Below are 20,595 nucleotides of genomic sequence, written 5' to 3' on the forward strand. Positions count from 1 at the left end.
TGTATGTGTCATATGTCAAAACATTGACAAAAGCATGAAAATTTCGTAGACTGTTTTACTATTTCTTCTGAGTATCTGTGCAAAACCTGAGCACAATTCTCTTAACAGTTTGGAAATTATTTAAGTTTAAAGTTAGTATTGATTCTTATGGAAAATCGCGTATTATAGCACTTTTAAACAAATTTGACAAGAAAAAAACAGTGCCAACGAAATAAAAATTTTTACATATATTAAGAAAACTCTGATAAATATTTGTGCAAAACTTGATTTAGATCCACTTACTCGTTTAAAAGTTATTTACTAAAAATTGTAGAAAAATTATATCTCTTTCTTTCTGCAAATCACTCGTTTTTTTTTTGTTTCTTGCAGTTGATTTCAGGAGGTATTCACGATTAAAAGTTTTTGTCACAAATTAGGAAAAATATTAATTACAACTATTTTTTTATGAAGACGTTAAAAACCATATTATTTTGTAATATTTTAATTCTTTTTATAATCCGGATTTTTCGAACAATATAAACGTAAGAAATATGTTTTATTTTGATTTTGCTTCCTCATAGAGGAAGCTTTGTTTCCGTGACAAAATTTTTTTTCGAGTTTTTTATGCCAATGTGTTTAGAATGTTCCAAAACGTCGAAAAATCATATTCTTAAAAAATGTATGTATATATGTACGCAATGTTTGTACAACCTCTAACTTTCGCAATTTTTGAGATATCGGGTTTAAGTTTTTTACATGGATAGAATATTATTAAAGGATGGTTCATATTGAATTTGGTGAGGATCAGTGAAAAGCTCATTTTTTATAAAATTTTGAATTTTTTGAGAAATGCCTGTACACGCTTTAACTATCGCAAATTTTGATATATCGGGTTAAATTAGGAAGCCTGGATAGAGTATTATTAAAGGATGGTTGGTATTGAATTTAGTGAGGATCGGTGAAAGAATTCATTTTTTATAAAATTTTGAATTTTTTGAGAAATGTCTGTACACGCCCTAATTTTCGCAAATTTTGTGATATCTTCCTTCATGAGGAAGCCAAAATTAAAAAATTCGCTTGCTTTAAGGAGCTTAAGCTTTGGGAGCGAAATAAAATAAGGAGGATGCAATGTGCAAGTTTCTAATTTGCACAATTTCCAGCTTGTTTTTTTTTTTTAATTTTAACAGTTTTTGCTATTTTTGTACAGCCAAAACATACTAATATCATGCTTGCTGTGATTCGTAATATTCGTGGATTAATATAAACGAGTTATGCGAAGCAGATAGTAAAGCAAGCGCAGGAATAAAGGCGATAAATTGGAATCGAATGCGTATTCAGAGCGGCAAAGACACGTTCGCATCTTGCGAATAAACGGCTTGTTTTTTTTTCCTCACGAGCACTTTTCTCCCTCTCTCGCGACGACGACGATGACGGTGCTTCAACCGAGTTTCTCCCAGCCGAAGTCGAAAGGAGCGTAATACGGGTCGAGAAATCGATGGTCGACCGTGTCTTCCTTTTGCCCTCGGCTTGCTGCCCCCGCCGTTCCCTCGCCTTACGACGTCCACCTCTCTTCCCTGTACGCTCTTTCTATCCCCGTTTCTCTCCCTTCGCTTCCTCGCCAATTTACGAGTATCTCGAAGTGTGCCTGCCTGGCTGAAAACCGGGTAGGGTCGCGGGCTCGCCCGGATATTCCGGCGGACGCTTTACGGATGACGACGACGTCGAATCACGAATAGAGCTTCTTACGATGACTCGATATTATCCATGTATCGATACTTTATTTCTTATATTATTTTAGATTGCAATAAAATAACTCAGATATATTAACTTGATAACATTATTAAGTTTTGAACGGTTTCCTATTCATTAATTGAAAGCGCTATTTTAAAATAGATATATAATTAAAATATTGTGCTTATACTTTTTGTTATACATATATATATTAGTAATAAAAATTAATTTTTGTAATAACTTATTGGTTATGAGAACAAATATCTCTCTCGATTATTACGAGCAATTTTCTTGATACTTTGCAAATAATCGAATGCGTGATATTCTGTATTGAAGGAGTGAGAATATCTATACACTTAATTATAAACATCCATATCTGCGAATTATTCATGATCTACGTAGGAATTAAAAAATGTTCTGGAGAAATAGGTAGAGTCGCTACAGCGGCAATAATTGCACGAGCTCGATCTTGCCGTATTATTCGGCGCGCCCGGGAGACACGTCTAATTATACACTCGTCGGATGGAAATGATAATTTCGACCACGGATTCTGATATTTCAGCATTGCAGACATAAAAGTTCGAAAATTGCGGGTATGATCGAAATTGCGGGAGAAAAAAACATTCGTAATAAATTGAAGTATTAGATTCCATTAATTCCCTTCACAATAAATATTATTCTTCTTTTCTACTATATTTTGTTAAGCAGTTTTGATGTTGTTTAAGATTGAAGAACTTAAAAGCAATGGCCAAACTATCGTCGCACCAGTGTATCAAACTTTTAATTTTATTTGATCGGTATGATATTTTTTTTCGTGTTTGAAAGTAGAATTATTAATAAAACGATGACGGTGCTTCAACCGAGTTTCTCCCAGCCGAAGTCGAAAGGAGCGTAATACGGGTCGAGAAATCGATGGTCGACCGTGTCTTCCTTTTGCCCTCGGCTTGCTGCCCCCGCCGTTCCCTCGCCTTACGACGTCCACCTCTCTTCCCTGTACGCTCTTTCTATCCCCGTTTCTCTCCCTTCGCTTCCTCGCCAATTTACGAGTATCTCGAAGTGTGCCTGCCTGGCTGAAAACCGGGTAGGGTCGCGGGCTCGCCCGGATATTCCGGCGGACGCTTTACGGATGACGACGACGTCGAATCACGAATAGAGCTTCTTACGATGACTCGATATTATCCATGTATCGATACTTTATTTCTTATATTATTTTAGATTGCAATAAAATAACTCAGATATATTAACTTGATAACATTATTAAGTTTTGAACGGTTTCCTATTCATTAATTGAAAGCGCTATTTTAAAATAGATATATAATTAAAATATTGTGCTTATACTTTTTGTTATACATATATATATTAGTAATAAAAATTAATTTTTGTAATAACTTATTGGTTATGAGAACAAATATCTCTCTCGATTATTACGAGCAATTTTCTTGATACTTTGCAAATAATCGAATGCGTGATATTCTGTATTGAAGGAGTGAGAATATCTATACACTTAATTATAAACATCCATATCTGCGAATTATTCATGATCTACGTAGGAATTAAAAAATGTTCTGGAGAAATAGGTAGAGTCGCTACAGCGGCAATAATTGCACGAGCTCGATCTTGCCGTATTATTCGGCGCGCCCGGGAGACACGTCTAATTATACACTCGTCGGATGGAAATGATAATTTCGACCACGGATTCTGATATTTCAGCATTGCAGACATAAAAGTTCGAAAATTGCGGGTATGATCGAAATTGCGGGAGAAAAAAACATTCGTAATAAATTGAAGTATTAGATTCCATTAATTCCCTTCACAATAATTATTATTCTTCTTTTCTACTATATTTTGTTAAGCAGTTTTGATGTTGTTTAAGATTGAAGAACTTAAAAGCAATGGCCAAACTATCGTCGCACCAGTGTATCAAACTTTTAATTTTATTTGATCGGTATGATATTTTTTTTCGTGTTTGAAAGTAGAATTATTAATAAAAAATGCGGTTTAAAAAATAACTTTGATTTTGTGAAAGATCTTTTTTTCACCATTTAAAAGTATAACAGGCTATATATATATATATATATCAAACTATGTTAACTAGTTTGCAAGTTTTTAGCAAAAGTAGAAGTTATTAAAATATAAATTTTAATATTTGAGTTAAAAATGTTACAATAATTTCTCTCTCTCTCTCTCTCTCTCGTGCAATTTTATAGAATCTGTTTTTTTTCTTTTTTTTGTTATTAGTAAACAAAATAATAGCGAAATAGTAGATATTGAAAGCACCTTTCTGTCCCATAGTTATCTAATTTCCGACAGCAAAAAGTAGCGCTACGCGCTTCTTTCGCCAGTTACAAATCAAAGGTTTCGCACGACATCATTATTCACGAATCTGAAAGCGAATAAAAACCATTGTAGTAAAAGTCTCTTTCTATCAACTGCTTCGATGCAAAATAATCGCGTACGTTCTGTAGATATTGAAATGTTGTCCGAGATATTATCGCGATAACTATTTGCTACAATGTGGCGTATATATGTAACATAAAAAAGTTAAATTTCCAATGTCAGTAATTATCATGAATGATCACCATAAATAATTTTTAATGATGTTTGATTGATAAAGAAAAATACATTTAACTGACCTTTGAATAATACTTTATCGATATCTTACGTAATAATTAAAAATAGAAGCTCAAAATTCATGTAACGTATTTGTCATTATATGTATGTATATTGATTAATATCATATTATATACAAAAGAAAATCTTAAATAAAAGCAAAAAAAGATAATATTATATTGATCTTGAAGACGTTAAACTAAAACATCGCAAAAGACTTAAAAAAATTAATCAGGACTATATCTCTTTTTTTCACATATTAAAACATATCTTAAATACTTATGCTTAAATATAGAAGAGACATTTTGCAATAATCCTCTTAGAAAGCAGCTTATACTGTAAAAGGAAACCATGAAGAAAGATGTGCGAAAAACATAAACGCGCGCATTAGAAGTGCTACTGAAATATTCAAATAGGATTATCTTGCTTTCTTCCTTCCGTCTTGCAATGTCGTTCAATACTAAGTACTTTCTTTATTCATTAGATTAACGAAAATGAAGACGTACAATTATTTATTACTTACTTTCGTGATCATTCAATGAATCGATCACGTGACCCTAGAAAACCTGGAGCAAAAATTTTTCAACGATGACTATACAAACTGATAAGAACTGAGGCCACTTTGAATCGATATATCGCTGATAACGATCGCATGACGAACTTATAGTACATCGAATGAAAACTATTGTGTATATACCAGAGTATAGCATACATCAATTTTCTTATCCGAGTTTAGTGAGATAATAATCCGATACGTTCTAGTGAATATGTATATGAAGTGGAATAATAATCATTAAAAAATTTTTCTCTCATTGCAATAAATAATCTCATTCATTAGATTCTATCGGAAGACAATCGATACGCGCGCGTGTTATGCTTGCAAATTTTAATAGAGACATGTTTTCCTATATATTTAAATGCATTAATGGAATACATTCTTCGCGTGTCAGCAAGGTTCATTCATATACTTTCTCCAATAAGGAAAAATTACATTTTCAATAAAAATTATTAAGATTAATTCACGCTAAGAACGGATTCTTCCGTTTGAGATTGCATTCTACTTGCGCGACTGGCGACAGAAGATGCATCGGAACAATTCACTTGCGGTATACAATTATATATCTAAGAACAAACGAATTAATAATAGTACAGTAAATACATTTCGGGATGGAATCTATAAAAACCATTTATCGCTGAATGATATATCAACGCGTGAATTGTCGCGCTTTTTTAAACTGGGCTCGTTGAAGACGGGAAAGACATTAAAAAGCGTAATTTAACACGTTAAACTGAACGTTGCATAAGCACTCGCAATATCAGCGCAGATACGAGACGCGTGTGTAAAAACGATACGGCTAAAGCGTGAGAATTTCTGAACAAGAACCAAAAGGCATTCGAGATAAAAAATCATCTCGCTCGAGAATTAATTAACGCAATTGTGCGACAAGAGTAATCAAAGTAACTCTTGCGCTCATGCGTGTGATAACTATGCTGGTTATATGATAATAGCGGCGCCGCCGCCTGTGCAGCGTCTAGCCTAGCATCAGCTTAACCTAACCTAACCTAATCTAACCTAACCTAACTTGATGTATATTTATACAACAGCTGGGCGGCGGCAGTGGCGGAAGGGGAGTGCGCCAGTCAGCTGATTGAAGCGCTGGAGGGGAAAAGGTATATGCGTGTGTATGTGTGTTGTATTATGTGGTGTGGAGGGGAGAACGACCTTTATTTAAAGCGCCGCCGGAGGAGGAAGCCTTTCTTCCAGTGGTAAACAGTCGTCAAATGCAAATGCGAGCGAAATCTGCATGTATGTGTGCGCGCGCGCGTTACGCTCGAATATATAAACACTATTTTTTTCGTTTTTGAGGAATTCCACGAGAACGGTTGTAAACGTTTTTTTATTAGCGGTCTGGTTAATTAGTTGAAAGAGCTGTCTCTTCGCTCTAAAATGACGATGCAATTCAACGTTGTAGGCTATTGTGTACGTAGAGAATAAGAGAAAATGTGATCTTTCTACTTTGATTGTTTTCATTAGTACAGTTATATCTTTTCGATACGGCAGGTACTCGCCGCGTAGCGTATAACCGAGTATATTCATTTGAATTTATTTTGGATTCGAAAATCGTCGATATATCTCGTTGTACTTGGAGGATGCTATGTGTTTCTTATAAAATAGTAACTTCTTTAGTATTTTCTGTTACAAGTCGATCGATAAAAAAACCTGTGTTATTCTTCTCGAATAACAAGCTCCCGGCAACGTCGAGGCTTTGCAGTAAAAATCGTGTATCACGATTCAGTGCCGAAATTCCGAGACACCGACCGCGGCGGTGTAACACCGTCGTAAATATCGGTGCGAAACCTGTTCCATCTCCTCCCTCTCGTCGGGTTTTTCGAGATAAAAAGAACGTGCGGAGAGAAGGAGTCCTTGGCGATGCGGACTCGCGCGAGAGTAATATAATCTCTCTGGTAACAAAACTGTGTGCGGTGTTTCAGGGGACTGGCATGGAGAAGGAGAACTCCGCATCGGGCGGGGGCGGTGGAGGCGGCGGAGGTGGCGGAGCTGAAGCAACGACGGCGGCGACTCCGGGCGCCACCTCCACCTCCGAGAAACTCCAGGCGGACCAGGCCAATCCGTTGCTCGATCCTACTGCACTCTTCGGCGGTAAGTCATTTTCGCCCGTTTCGCTATTCTTTTCTTTTTTTTTCTTTCTCTCTCTTTCATTTTTACGTCTTTCTCTTTTACGCTCGTAACGCGGAATGACTAGATCGCCGATAAACGGCGTCGTTATGCGATTCGACGAAGATAAATCGGGGAAAGAAGTCCGATAATAGGAGAGCGCTCTCTTCGCGCTCTAACGGTCGGTTTCTTCAGCGCGCATCGGTTAGATATCTATTTGCAGAATAACCAATATCCGCCAGAATTATATTCCGGATAACTTCGATAGAATTAATTATAGATGGAGAAATCGACGAGAGCGACGCAGAGGACTGGTTTCAAAAGGGCATAAATTTCTGCACGCAGATAAACAATACAAATAGTATTTCTTGCACTCGCAATGTAACGACATGTAATGATGACGTTTCATTAATCTAACAGGATGTTTACTCCCTGGAAAAACGTAGAAAACCTGGAATTCTCAGAGAATTTTTATGTACCTGGAGCAATCAGAGAATTCTCGTATTAGAATTTTATTAGGACTCAGGGAATTTTTTTAAAAAATTATCTCTTTGATAATTGCTCTTATACTGTAAGCAATAGGCAATCCGCCAATAAACCCCAAGTTGTGAATTATATGTTTAAGATATATATATATTTTATTTATAAATATATTTTAGTTTACAAATATATATCTATCTCTGTTTATATATTCAATGTCTTAACAAACAAAATATTTAAAAGTACATGTTTTTTTTTATGTACCTGGAGCAATCAGAGAATTCTCGTATTAGAATATTATTAGGGTTCAGGGAATTTTTTTAAAAAATTATCTCTTTGATAATTGCTCTTATACTGTAAGCAATAGGCAATCCGCCAATAAACCCCAAGTTGTGAATTATATGTTTAAGATATATATATATTTTATTTATAAATATATTTTAGTTTACAAATATATATCTATCTCTGTTTATATATTCAATGTCTTAACAAAATATTGAACATGTAGTGCACATTCTTTATTTTAATTCTTAGTGATAAGGAATGAAAATGGTTATGGTTAAAGTTAAATAAGTTAAGTTATGGTATAAATTAAAAATTTTTATCTTAAAGCTATATATACACAGTTTTTTTTTCAATACATTGTAAATCTAACACTTGAAATTTAAGTGGCTTTGTGTTTTTTCTTCCTATGAGTGAAAAGCATTAGAAAACGCGTACGATAAAAAAACTTATTTTAGGAAACTGCACCAAAAAATCTTCAAAATATTCTCTTTATGTGGAACTTTGAACGAAAATATCTGGTAGATCAGGGCATTTTCAGGGAATTCTTTTACAAAAATTCTTTTATAAAAATTTAAATAGTTTAACTCTGTCTAATCATCTTTAGTTTGTATCCGATAACAATTCTCTCCCTTGAGATTTTTGTCCGACGATCACGAATACGAGTGGAAATCCTTTCTGTCCTTGTCTGATCCATACGATCATGCACGATATTGTTTAGGCGAAACGAGTAAATATTTTCCGTGTAACAAGCGCTTGGTTGCACGTGCTTGGTATTGCGAAAGGATATTCGCGAATTCCGACGTCGTTATATTTGCCGGCATGAGTTATCGTGCTTGTCCAGGAGGAAGTTTGCTCCCGGCTACTCCGATTTCGGTCATCGAAGCACGTTTCCGTGACGGGCGACGAGTCAGATGGTTTCGCACGATCCGCGAGTACATAAGCTGACAAATTGGAGGAGAGTTATTGCAATAGGGAGCACCAAAAATAAAATTATCTATGAGTTTCTTTTTCTGAACGCGGAGTGGATCTTGGATGTCTCAGATGTATCGCAAATTATCTTTGAAATTTTTTGCATAAAGACGCGAAAGGATTAATCGTAAAAAGATATTCTTCGAGATCTTTTTAATTGGACTTTTCTTCTTTTGGAAAGTTTCATTATTGATATTGATATAGATAAAAGTTTAATTACGTAAGTTACATACAAATTATTCTCACGAATATCGTCTTTTTCTAGGACGCTTATATTTTAATTTTGATGTTATATATATATATATCGAGATCTTCTTTTTATATTTATTTTATTAATTAAATTCATAATGTATAACCCGTTAGCAATCTTTATTAAATATATATATTTTTTCATATAGAATAATGGAACTATAAGACTTATTATACGAATAATATATGAGTAATTCTTTATGGTTAATGAAACCTGGGCGTCAAATAAGATATTTCGCACGATCTGAGATGGGTCCTTTCTTTCATACCGCGCCATTTTAACGAGCGGAGGGCATCTTTTCTTCCTTTATCTCTCTTCCTCTCTCCCTTTCTCTCTTTCTCTTACTCCATCTTGAAATCAATTAGTCCCGCGTGCGCACACATCGTACCCAGCCTTTCTCTCCCACCCCCTTCCTCCCTCTCTCTCTCTCTTCCAAGGTTATCAAGACTCTTTCTGACGGCTCTCGACCGCTTCCTTGCGACAAAGGAAAGAACTTGAGGTATCGCATATCGTATTCTTCGATCAGATTCGTTTCCAGCGCTAGTCTTAGATACCTTAAACTTTTTTTACACTTTAATTTCAATAAAAATTCTATTTTAAATAGCAGGAATTGAATCAATTGACAAGGGAAAAAGATCCAAATTCAATGATTCTTTATAAGAGATATTTAATTCGACTTACGTTGCACTGTTTATATTTTTTCTGAAATTTTTATCGTTGAATGCTATATTTCGTCATTTATACAGTTTCAAGATCTAATCTTAAAACTGTTCCTATAATTGTAGGTAATACATATTACAAATTCTCACACATTCTTCACGTGAGAAATATTGATTACCAAGAAGGTACGATTAATAATGTCGCGAGTTAAGAGCTAAATTAAAATAAACTAATTTATATTACGTAGTTTATATGAAAGAGAGTCTAATTCTTTATTTAATCGTTAAATTATCGCGCGCGTAAAGATAACACGATTGGATGTTAGTGCTAACTAAGAGTGCATTCTGCGCTCATTATTTTTTGATTCGGTTGCGCCCCGGAAAAACCGGTACTTACTTTCGTTCCCTCGTAGAGTGGATTTCCGTCGCCTCTCAACGAAGACGAGACTTTCATTGTTTATTTCGTCGCTTCACCTTCGACCCGTCATCCCTCTTCGTGTTTCCTGGACCGCCATCGAGTTGCATCTTCCCCTCAACCTCGGGCGAGATCTCTCTCCCGAGCTGTTCTCCGCTGCGTTTTCCGTCTTCCCCTCCTCTTTCTCTCTATCCTCCGTCCTCTCCCCCCCTCCCCCTCACCCCCGCGTCGCTTTTTCTTCGTCCTCACTCCGGGTTTAGGTCCGTAGGGCTTTGGGGACGCAAGAACGAACGAACACGAGCGAGCGAGCGGACGAACGGACACAAGCAGCGAGAGATGCTTCTCTCTCCTCCCCCCCCTCCCCCTTTCTGTCTCTCTCTCTCTCTCTCTCTCTCTTTCTGTCGTTCTCTCGCTTTCGGTCGGTCGGTCGCCGCTTGCTCGCTCGGCCACCCTCTGTCTCCCTCGCTCTTCGCCGGTTCTGTATATTTATTGATTGCCACCTCACCTCACCTACCACGGTAGACCGAGGTCTGCGGCAGTTTCCCCACCCCTCTCGCGTTTCCCTCGTCCCAGCCTCATTCTGCAGCGGCAGCAGCAGCAGCAGCAGCAGCATCGCGCGTTACGAGGAGCCTCTGTCCCTCTTTCTTGCTCTCTTTCCGCGCTATCACGCTCCCCGTCTCTCTTTCTTTTGCTCCCATCTCTCTCTCGTTCGCTCGTCGACCCACTCTACGCTTTATTCGAACCTTCGTTCACCCTCTCTCACGTTGTCCTGCCGCTATCTCTCTTCCTCTCTTTTCGCTCTTACTCTCCCCGCAGCACCGTGATGCTTTTACCTCCTACGCTCAATACAAACTCGTTGGACGCGGCAGAGTTTTCGTTTGAAGCTACCATCCGGGGCTTGCGATATATATCCACACCCACACCGTTGCCGCCGCTGCTTCCTCGTCTTGACGTCGACGTCGACCTCTCGGCGTCGTTATATCTCGACGGCGGATAACTCGTGGCGGTGCTAGTGCTGCGGCGAGAGTGCACCCTAGATGAGAAGACGCCGTCATTTAGGCAAAGTAGGGAAACAGAAAGGTCTATGCAGGCAAATGATGCTTTCCCGTTTCTCTCCACTGCAGCTTCTCTCCCTTATCTCTTAATTCTTTAGTTTCCCTTCTATAATAGTGTACAGCGACGAACTTTCTCCCTCCTCTCCCTCCGTCCCTCCTCTCCTCTCTCTCTCTTTCTATTATCTACTGAATTTAGTTGCGATAACGCGAGATCTACGCGCACAGTGATGATGATATACCTGAAGAGATTGACGATCGAAAAAGTCTCGTAAAAACTTTCAACGTAATTAAATGTTATCGAGTACTTATCATTATGTAATGATAATGTGATATAGCGCGACTGTTCGGATACTGTTTTTGCATGCTTCGTTACTTTAAACATATTGACGCTTATCGACGCCTTTATCGAGCTCGTTTGCCTCCGTATATACGTCATCGTAAGTTTATGTCATATGTCATATATATAAAACGTCATTCGTAAGAAATAAAAGACGAAGAATCGAACGACACGAGCAGGGAAGAATTGTTATTTCTCCTGTCTTTCTTTCTCCGTCTCGTTTTCGCTCTTTCATGCCGCTCGTTTGCGATTCCATTGCTCTGTGACCCTTCCCTGACGGTTTTACCACCCACATCCAGCATGAACACCGCCGGGCGAGCCGTGGTTTCCTCTTAAAGCTCGTTTGTTGTCGAGCTCATCGTACCGACATGCGCACCGGCAAACTCGAAGACACATCGAAGACGAAAAGAGAAGGAGACGTGATTAAAATGCTAGTGACGTAATAAATCCTCGTAAAATATTTCCGGTATTCTCTATACCATCTTTAATGCTGAAAATTATTCTCGATTCTATTCCGTATTTCGTATATCTCATTTAACACTAAATGTAGCCGTCGGATTCTTTTTAAATTTTATATACCGCATATATGAAAATCATGTATGAAATCTTATTTCGGAATAAAAATCTGACAATTGAGCACTAAAATTAGTTACCGTAGAATATAAAGACAATTTATTTCGCTAAGAATATGATCGAATATAATCTATATAAATATCGAAAATTATAAATAATTATATAAAAGTATGAGAGAGAGTCACGGATTCACGGGTTCAATATTAAATAATTTATTTAACATATTAGCATCGTAATCATAACGCACACATGCACACACACACACACACACACACACACATGCGCGCGCGCGCACATACATACACACAATACACACACAATAATTCAATAAAAATCTAAATAAATCTAAATACATTATTTTGCGAGTAAATATTCGAATGAGTTCAAAAGAACTTCATAAATTATATTCAATTCCTTTTTTCTTTAAAAAAAAGAAAAAAGAGAAACTAGTTTTTCATTGACAGATTTATGAAGCTAAATAACAGCTTTTAAGTAATTACTTTACATAAAAAAAAAAACACGAGTCACAGAGTTAGTTACAGAGTCATATTATAAACGTGTTTATATATATACATAGATTACGCGTTATCTGCATAGATTGCACGCGCGTAAAAAGATAATTTGCATAGTCCACGTGCACGCGTAAACTATTGTCGTTTATACGTGGCCGGTGCGAGAATGCGTAAATGCGAGTACATACTTTAACTTGGCGCAAACGACGCCTCCTCTCTCGTTTGTATGTGCGCGAGAGCGACTGTATGTCGGTCCCACACGTGGCTGCCGGCTATATACGAACTAGGGGCGTAGCTATTATGTAGTAAGAATAAGCAAAACTTATAATGGGCTATGAATGCAAGTTTGACATAGAAAAAACGAAAGAATTTTTATTTATTATCTTATTTAAATACTAACTCAATTATTAATCAAAAGATCAGTAATTCGCACATTTCGACAAACACACGTTTATTTTGAGTTTAAGTTGATGTCAGTGTTATAAAATAATGATAATTTATCCGATATCGCGAAATATGTGAAATCGATATTTAATATAAATCCAGACTCTCTGATTCAAACAGTTTAATTTATTACTTTCTTAAATAAGAAGGCAAATATTTTTTCCATTCGGTAATTTAATATGTAATATATCCTTTTAGAAACGCTTGTATATCCGAATAATAATTTTAGTTAGATAATTTTTCTAAAACATTAATTGAATAAACTTATTTAAATAATTTAATAAATCATGTTTTAATTGAATAATACTCACATATACTTATGTGAACTAATATATACTATGATATTATTTTTTTATTAATTCTATTTCTATGTATATATATATATGTATATATGTATTGTGAGTGTATGCATGTTTAATATATATTTCTTTCTCCTTTATATTAATCCGCATGAGTTAATAAGAATCAAGACTGCGATTCGTATAAAAAGGGTGCAAAAAATTTAGCGACGCCATTGGGTGGCTTTAACACAACGCGCGCCCATCGCTCTCCCGTTTCTACTCGCGTAACGCTCGCGCGGCTTGATAAATGCGTTTACCGTGCTTCGAATTCGGTATATAGATACACGCGCGGCTCTCGAGGCGATGAAAAAAAACACGATTGCAGAGGGAAGAGATACGGAGACACATATATATATACACACACACACACACACACACACACACACGGGCGAACTGTGTTATTCCCGTGCGCTGCGAGATGCATCCAGCCGAGAAATACAAAAATATCAATCGATTTAGGAGTATATACGCGCCCGCACCTCCCCGCCTCCTCCCATTCCATCCCCTAAAACATTAAGCCGCTGAATTATGTAGTTGAGGCCAATTTCTTTTCGTGAGGATTACCTTAGCGAGACTCTACCATGACTGCCTCGTAGCACACTGCATAATGCACATAGTTATAGTTGAACTTTGAATCGGGCGCCGATATCTTTCGATGTATATATATTCATGGTCTGTATCTTTCTTATCGAATGATCTTATATATCGAGAGAACAGAGAATTGTGGGTCACTTATAAGAATCATATGCTCTCACTTTAGAGATAGGTGAAAATAAAAATTTGTGAAATACATATTAGAGAGCAGAATGAGAGAGAGACATAATATATATAGTACGTTTACCCTTTCTTCGGCTCTTAAAAATTAAAATATAAGCGACTTCTTTTCGACCTCAATCGATTTAGTTGTCTATATTCAAAAAAATTTAATAATTAATTAATCATCTTATCTATTCTTATCTATTGTTAGATAATCTTTAAACTTGTTTTAGGCAAATTAAATTAGGGAGATAATTCGTTACTTGTTTTTTAAAGGAGCATTGATGATATTAGGAAGATTTAGTAGAGCAACAGTTGTTTGAACGAATCTGATTATTTAAAAAAGATTATAGAAATAATATTTTATACGTATTGTATAATTTATTTGCAAGTCTTTCTATATTTTAAATATAATCAAATGTATCATATATAATCACATGATAGAGCAGAAATGTACGTTTTCTAAAATCAAGCTTCTTAAAGATGGAGATTTTTAAAGAAAGAGAAGAGAAAGAACTCTCTCTCTCTCTCTCTCTCTCTCTCTCTCTCTCTCTCTCTCTCTCTCTGTGACCTGCCTTGATCGTGTATGTAAATGACCTTTAATCTATTAATTATTAATCTATTTACGTAACATATTATTTTCGGTTAGCCGGTCACGCTCGCACACATGGTACATAAATTCTCTTTACAGATATGTATTAAATAATAATATATTTTCCGTCACAAAATATATATTTCTCCACATATATAGTGAAGCTATAAAATTAGTCACATTTGTGAATAATCAAATAGCATCAGCAACAAAATAAATAATTTGTAGTTCGCTGATGCATAGTTCACGTAGGAAATATCTCACGATGTATCTTTTTTGCCCGATGTGTGCGAGCTGTGCGATAAAAGCGTGCACGAATCGTCGAGTAATCTATTTTCTTTTCCAATTTTGTCCAGTCAGTCTACCTGTCGGTTCCGTGACCATACTTTTTTTCTAACGATGAATCGATAACATCGCGGACTTTCTAACTGCAATTTCGTCAAGTTTACGCCACGGTTAATAAATTTACGCGTTCGGTTCACCCGATTATATCCGAAGAAGGAAATTTGCGAGCTGGGAGAGTAACGCGATTAGATGGTGCAGGAACGAATTAACCCCCGGGGCCATCTTAAACACCGATCTCTCCATCCACGATGATTCGATACGACGAGTCAAAAGTTTTCGCAGATGAATTTTACAGACATGAGATTTTGTTTGACGTTTAACGGGTAATATCGCAATTTGTTTAAGTATTCAGTAACTGATTATATTGAGGAAAAAAGTGATATGTAAAATAATTTTATATACGGAAGACAAGAAGCTTGTTTATTCAAGAAAATATATAAAAACATATAAAATTTTAATAATATGAAAACAATATATTAAAAAGATTTTAATTTTGATTGTAATTTAATTGTTTTCATATCAATTGTTTTCATATTGGTTTCATGCTGGTAAGAAAAAAAAAATTTGAATAATCCATCATTTTAAATTTATTATTATTCGATGAAAAAGATGTGACAGGAGAAACTCATACATATTGTAATTTAAACTCACAATAAACTTACTACGCTATTTATTTTATAGCATTAAAAAAAAACTGATTTTTTTTCATTCTGTCATGCGATCAGCTGTTCGACGTTTAAACGTCAATCGCGTGATCGGTTCCGATTCGACGTGAATACGGCACACTCAGCAATCCCGTCGCGATGCATTCGCGTAATCCTGGTAAACGAACAGTAGCAAGACTGCTGCTACTATTCCTCGCGTCCCGTAAACGAAATTAAACGGATTTGGAGGCGAGCCAACTATCGCGTTGTCGTCGCTCACTGTCTACGTCTACGTCCCCGTCCCGACATTCCGATCTCTCGATCGATCGCGTGCTAGCCTCTCTGTCACAAAGGATTCGCGAGGATGGCACTGTCGTTCCTCGATCGGGATTGGACGGTTATGATCGGAAATAATAACGAGGCTGTGCCGCGAAACGGAAAAGCGAATCGGTGGGAAGGACGCGATCTCTCTCGGATTTTCTCGTATCGACTTTGTATTATGTCGAGCGCGAGTAATTGCGACTTTTTTCTGATTTCAAAGCACCTCTCTTTCCAAACTTCGAGGATGAAAACGGATTCGGTACCGTTGATTTAGTGTGTTTGATGTCACCTGATTGCTCGCCGTAACTTGTTTATCGGCACGGCAACTGACGGACGAAAAATGCGTTCCGCTTTATTGTAAATTATATTACATGAGTTACAGTTACACGTACTACATAGTTATAAACGTGAAACGGCGCAAGTAATACGTAACGCGATAAACTTGCGCGCGCGAGGAATTTAACATGGAACAGGGGGATCCCGGTCGACTTTGAAAATAATAGCCCGTTGCAGAATAAAGTTGCAAAAATCGCAATTTTCATCCGACACAAACGCGATTAGCGTAACGTACGATGACAGAGTTGATTACCGAAGTCTCGCATTGAATATTTTTTTTTATTAATTTTTAAACTCCACGGACGCATGTGGCCGAGGGGTTGTTTCAAAGCCATAATTGGGAACGGGAACGGTTTATCAAGACCTCGTTCAGCAAAGCGGATTTTGCTCATGACGAGCGAAATAATGCCACTACTAGAGGCGCGATATTTTGTGCCGCGTGTTTGCGGTGAAAACTCGTTACGCGCTTGGAATAGATGAATTATACTGCATCTTGTTTAATGAATGAGCTGACCAATATTGAATAGTATCTTTATTTCGCTGAATGTGACGCACATAGTGAATTAACTCTACATATTTTATTTATTGATACAACATATCTGATTTTTTTAATATATAAAAATATTTGATAAATTTCTCAATTCTTTCTTAGATAATTTTTGTTTTATTTATTAATACTGTTTTTAATTGCCATAAAAATTGAAGTTACATGTTTGTGCCAAATCACTTGATATTAGTATAGAAGTTCACAAATTTTCTTTTATTTAATTTTACATTATTAATTATCTTATCTTATACATTATTAATTATCTTCTGTGCTTATTTCGTCAAGGAAAAGTACATTGCGCGAACAAATAATTTATTCCTATTATAAATATGTTGAATTTTGTATGTACATATCGAGGAGAATGGAATTCGAGAAAACCGGCGAAATTCCGCGTGAATTTATTCCATTCGCGCACAGATGCTGGTAACAGTTTATTTCATAAGATCAGTACCTTGCGCGAGCTTGCGACTTATAACCCTTTAATCTTCCAGCCGTGAATTACAGCTGCAAAATTACGGCTGAAAACACGTACGATTCCAATTTATGAGCGACAAATCGCACGATTTTTTGTCCCGTTCGATTTGACATTGCACAAATAATAGCGAGTTTAATCGAAAAACAACGATGCGGCGTTCTCCGAGGAATAATATCAATGTATTGCGTAACAAATTTTATAACATTAATCTCTTTTGTGCTTTCTCAAAATAATTCCATTAACTCTCGCTCGATGCTAAATACTCTTATTAGTCAAATTTACCAAACATTCTTTTAAATATTTGATTCGGATTTATTAATAATTTTTTTAATATTTGATTTTATTAAATCTTAAATTTTATCAACACAGTTTTTTGTTATTTCTATAATATGATAATAATATTTAATATTTGCCATTCTAATAACAGCAAGATGTAATTAAGATTAAAAATGACTGATTCATTAAATGACTGACATATTTTTATGATAAAAAATGCCATTTGAAGAGCAAACATTTTGCATCGCCTACATACACAGCATATTTAATTGTTATTCTGAATACGCATACGCTCGCATAGGCAAGCGGGCCTACATGTTAATTTTCGTAGAAGTTACTCACCGTCGCGTCGTCTTTCCGGGCCGCAAGATCCGCGCCGTTGGTCCGGGCTATTTTCTTCCTGGCACGTTCCTGTCGTCGGGTACGTGCACCAAAAAAAATTCTAGCCGTATATTCTACGCCCCGAAAATAGCGACGAGTAGTTACGTTGCGCTCTTTCCGCGATAAGTGTAGCAAGCCTTGGTCATTTTCGATTTCAACGACGCATTCGCCGCGTAGAAATTACGGGCGAATAAAAAAATGCACGTGTTTCCTATACCGCACTTTTCGCGGAATCATCGACAACATCATAAAAAGATTGCGGAGAGGAGAACTCGACGATACATCCAACTGATAGGCAATAGTTGTAGAATGATTTTTGTTCACCTTGCGCGAGAAATCTTTCCTATTATCGACCAATTGAATTTATTTGATTAGAATAATAGATATTAATTATATGTGCAATTTTTTTAAATATGTATAATTTAAAAGTTTTAGATGTCTCTTTTATATATAAAATAAATCCTCCAGAATTCCCTTCTTTCGAAAAAATTAAAGACAGACGTAAACACCACTTATGAGATTAAAGTTAGGTTAGGTCCATTTTCTTATACATATGTTTACGGACCAATCAATTTCCTTATGCTTATGGTTATGCGCTTATACAAAAGTTTGTGCTCCTGCCCTAACTAAAAAAAAAAAAAGGGAATACCGCGTATTATTACTCCAAAGTTACACAACAGAGAGTTAACGATTCCTCGATAACGAAACGAAGTCCAAGAATCGTTGAAGCAGCGTCAATCTCTTCCGCTTCGATGAGGCCCTCGTTCGTGTTTTTCGCTTGGCTCGTCTTGCTCGCTTTCGCCGTATGTGAGCGAGCAAGCGCCAAAAGTGTATCGGTGTACGCAAGTCTGCTCCTCTCCGGGACGAGCAAGGGCCACCATTCGTAATCCTCGGTCCCTTCCTACCGTTGGTTGGCGACCGCGCGCGCTCATCAACCCCACGTACATATATATATATATATATATATATATATATATATATAATACGCACCGTCGATCGCCCCGCGTCTTCTCCACTTCGTCCTAAACCCCAGGCCCGACTCTCCCGATCCCTCTCCACTGGCCGGAGCACCGATCGATTTAATAACACGGCCATTTTCCCGGCTCACGGACCGAACGAACACACTTCTCTGTCGAGAGCGACCGAGATGCTGCCGCTGCAGCAGCAGCGAACGCGCGCCGGTGCTTTCATCTCATTTCATCTCGCTTAAAGCCCGGCGGCACACGGAGCGTGTTTTGTTACTGCCGATTGGTCTTCTTGCGTGCTGCTGCATGTTAAGATGCGTTTCCTCCTGCGAGACAGCCTGTGTCTTGGTTCGTCTTGTCTGCTTCGTCACCCATTTCCGTTGCGCACAGCGATATGATAAGAAATGGCACAGTTGGAATCGTTGAACAGCGAAAACCCATTTCAATCTTATATGCGTTAAAATCGATATTATCATTTTGCTGTATTAAGTCCTAATTTAAGACTCGAAAGATTTCACATTAAAATGCGCTTTTATATCTTGAAGTTTGTCAACTTGATTTTCCTCCAATATATATTATCACAACTATCTTCTATTCATAGATGCCGTACTTTATTTTATTGAATTTCAAGCGAATTTAAACCAATCGCTTTATTTTATCGAACTTTAATTTCTATAAAGTGTATACATTACAATCTCCCAAAGCAATGAGAAAGGAATATAAAGGCGCTCCTGGTTTAATTTTATTTTGTGTAGATACTGCATAATGAGATGCAAATCATTACTGCAGTTTTATTAGAAGTAGTTAGAACGTGGATGTTCTTTTTTTAGGCGGAAAATTCCGATTTAAGCTACAGGATGTCAATGATCTACCGGTTGGATATTCTTACCGGTTTGGATTGGCAGGAGTTAAATTTATTATGACATTTCATATATTCGCAGATAAACGTACTGCCAGGACCATATGTTTAAATTTATCGCGGCATATTCATCATCGATCGTCTTCCCTACCTTGCTTTTGTTACGCCAAATCAGTGGTCCTCTATTGGAACTTTGTTTCATAAAACATTAATTATAAATATAAATTATGACAAAATATATATAATATAGTAACAGCAAAATTTTTAGAAGCACGATACAAATGAATAACTTCGTATACCAATTAACTCTTTCTCGATTTTGATTTTTCTCTAGAACATATTTCAATTCATCGGGATGCATCGTGAAAGAAAGCAAAAGCAATATAATGTTTTTCCTGGTAAACGTTACCTTGAAACTTGGGAACGAAGTGTCGGGCAGAGTAAAGCGCGTAAAAATCGTCGCAACTTGGAAAAGTTTCCTAATGCAGTCCGATGCATTCTTTTAAAATTTTTTAAATGGGACTTTGTTTTCGCATTGCAGAGATACGTATTTTGTGCATTCTCCTCGAGTCAATGATTTGAACACGTTGACAGCCCCATATAAGTAATTTTTTGTATGAGTCATTTGATCTTCTATAAAATAAATATATAAAATACAATTTTATATATTTGTAACTCGAAGAGAAGACACAAAATACATATCTCTGCAATGCGAAAACGAAGTCCCATTTAAAAAACTATATATATATATTTATATAAACATAAATATACATGTATATAT

At 36.5% G+C, this 20,595-nt stretch overlaps 1 protein-coding gene across 1 annotated transcript in view; it reads left to right on the top strand.

Annotated features, from left to right (window-relative positions):
* The window catches only part of LOC115235273 (bromodomain adjacent to zinc finger domain protein 2B-like), a 90,838-nt gene that overhangs the window by 28,427 nt on the left and 41,816 nt on the right, over positions 1 to 20,595 (top strand). Inside the window, 1 exon segment of the mRNA XM_029806941.1 lies at positions 6,814 to 6,982. Within this exon segment, the coding sequence (XP_029662801.1) occupies positions 6,823 to 6,982 (160 nt within the window). The 5' untranslated portion in view covers positions 6,814 to 6,822.

Source organism: Formica exsecta, unplaced genomic scaffold (assembly GCF_003651465.1).
Source record: "Formica exsecta isolate Colony F162 unplaced genomic scaffold, ASM365146v1 scaffold1093, whole genome shotgun sequence".
NCBI lineage: Eukaryota > Metazoa > Arthropoda > Insecta > Hymenoptera > Formicidae > Formica > Formica exsecta.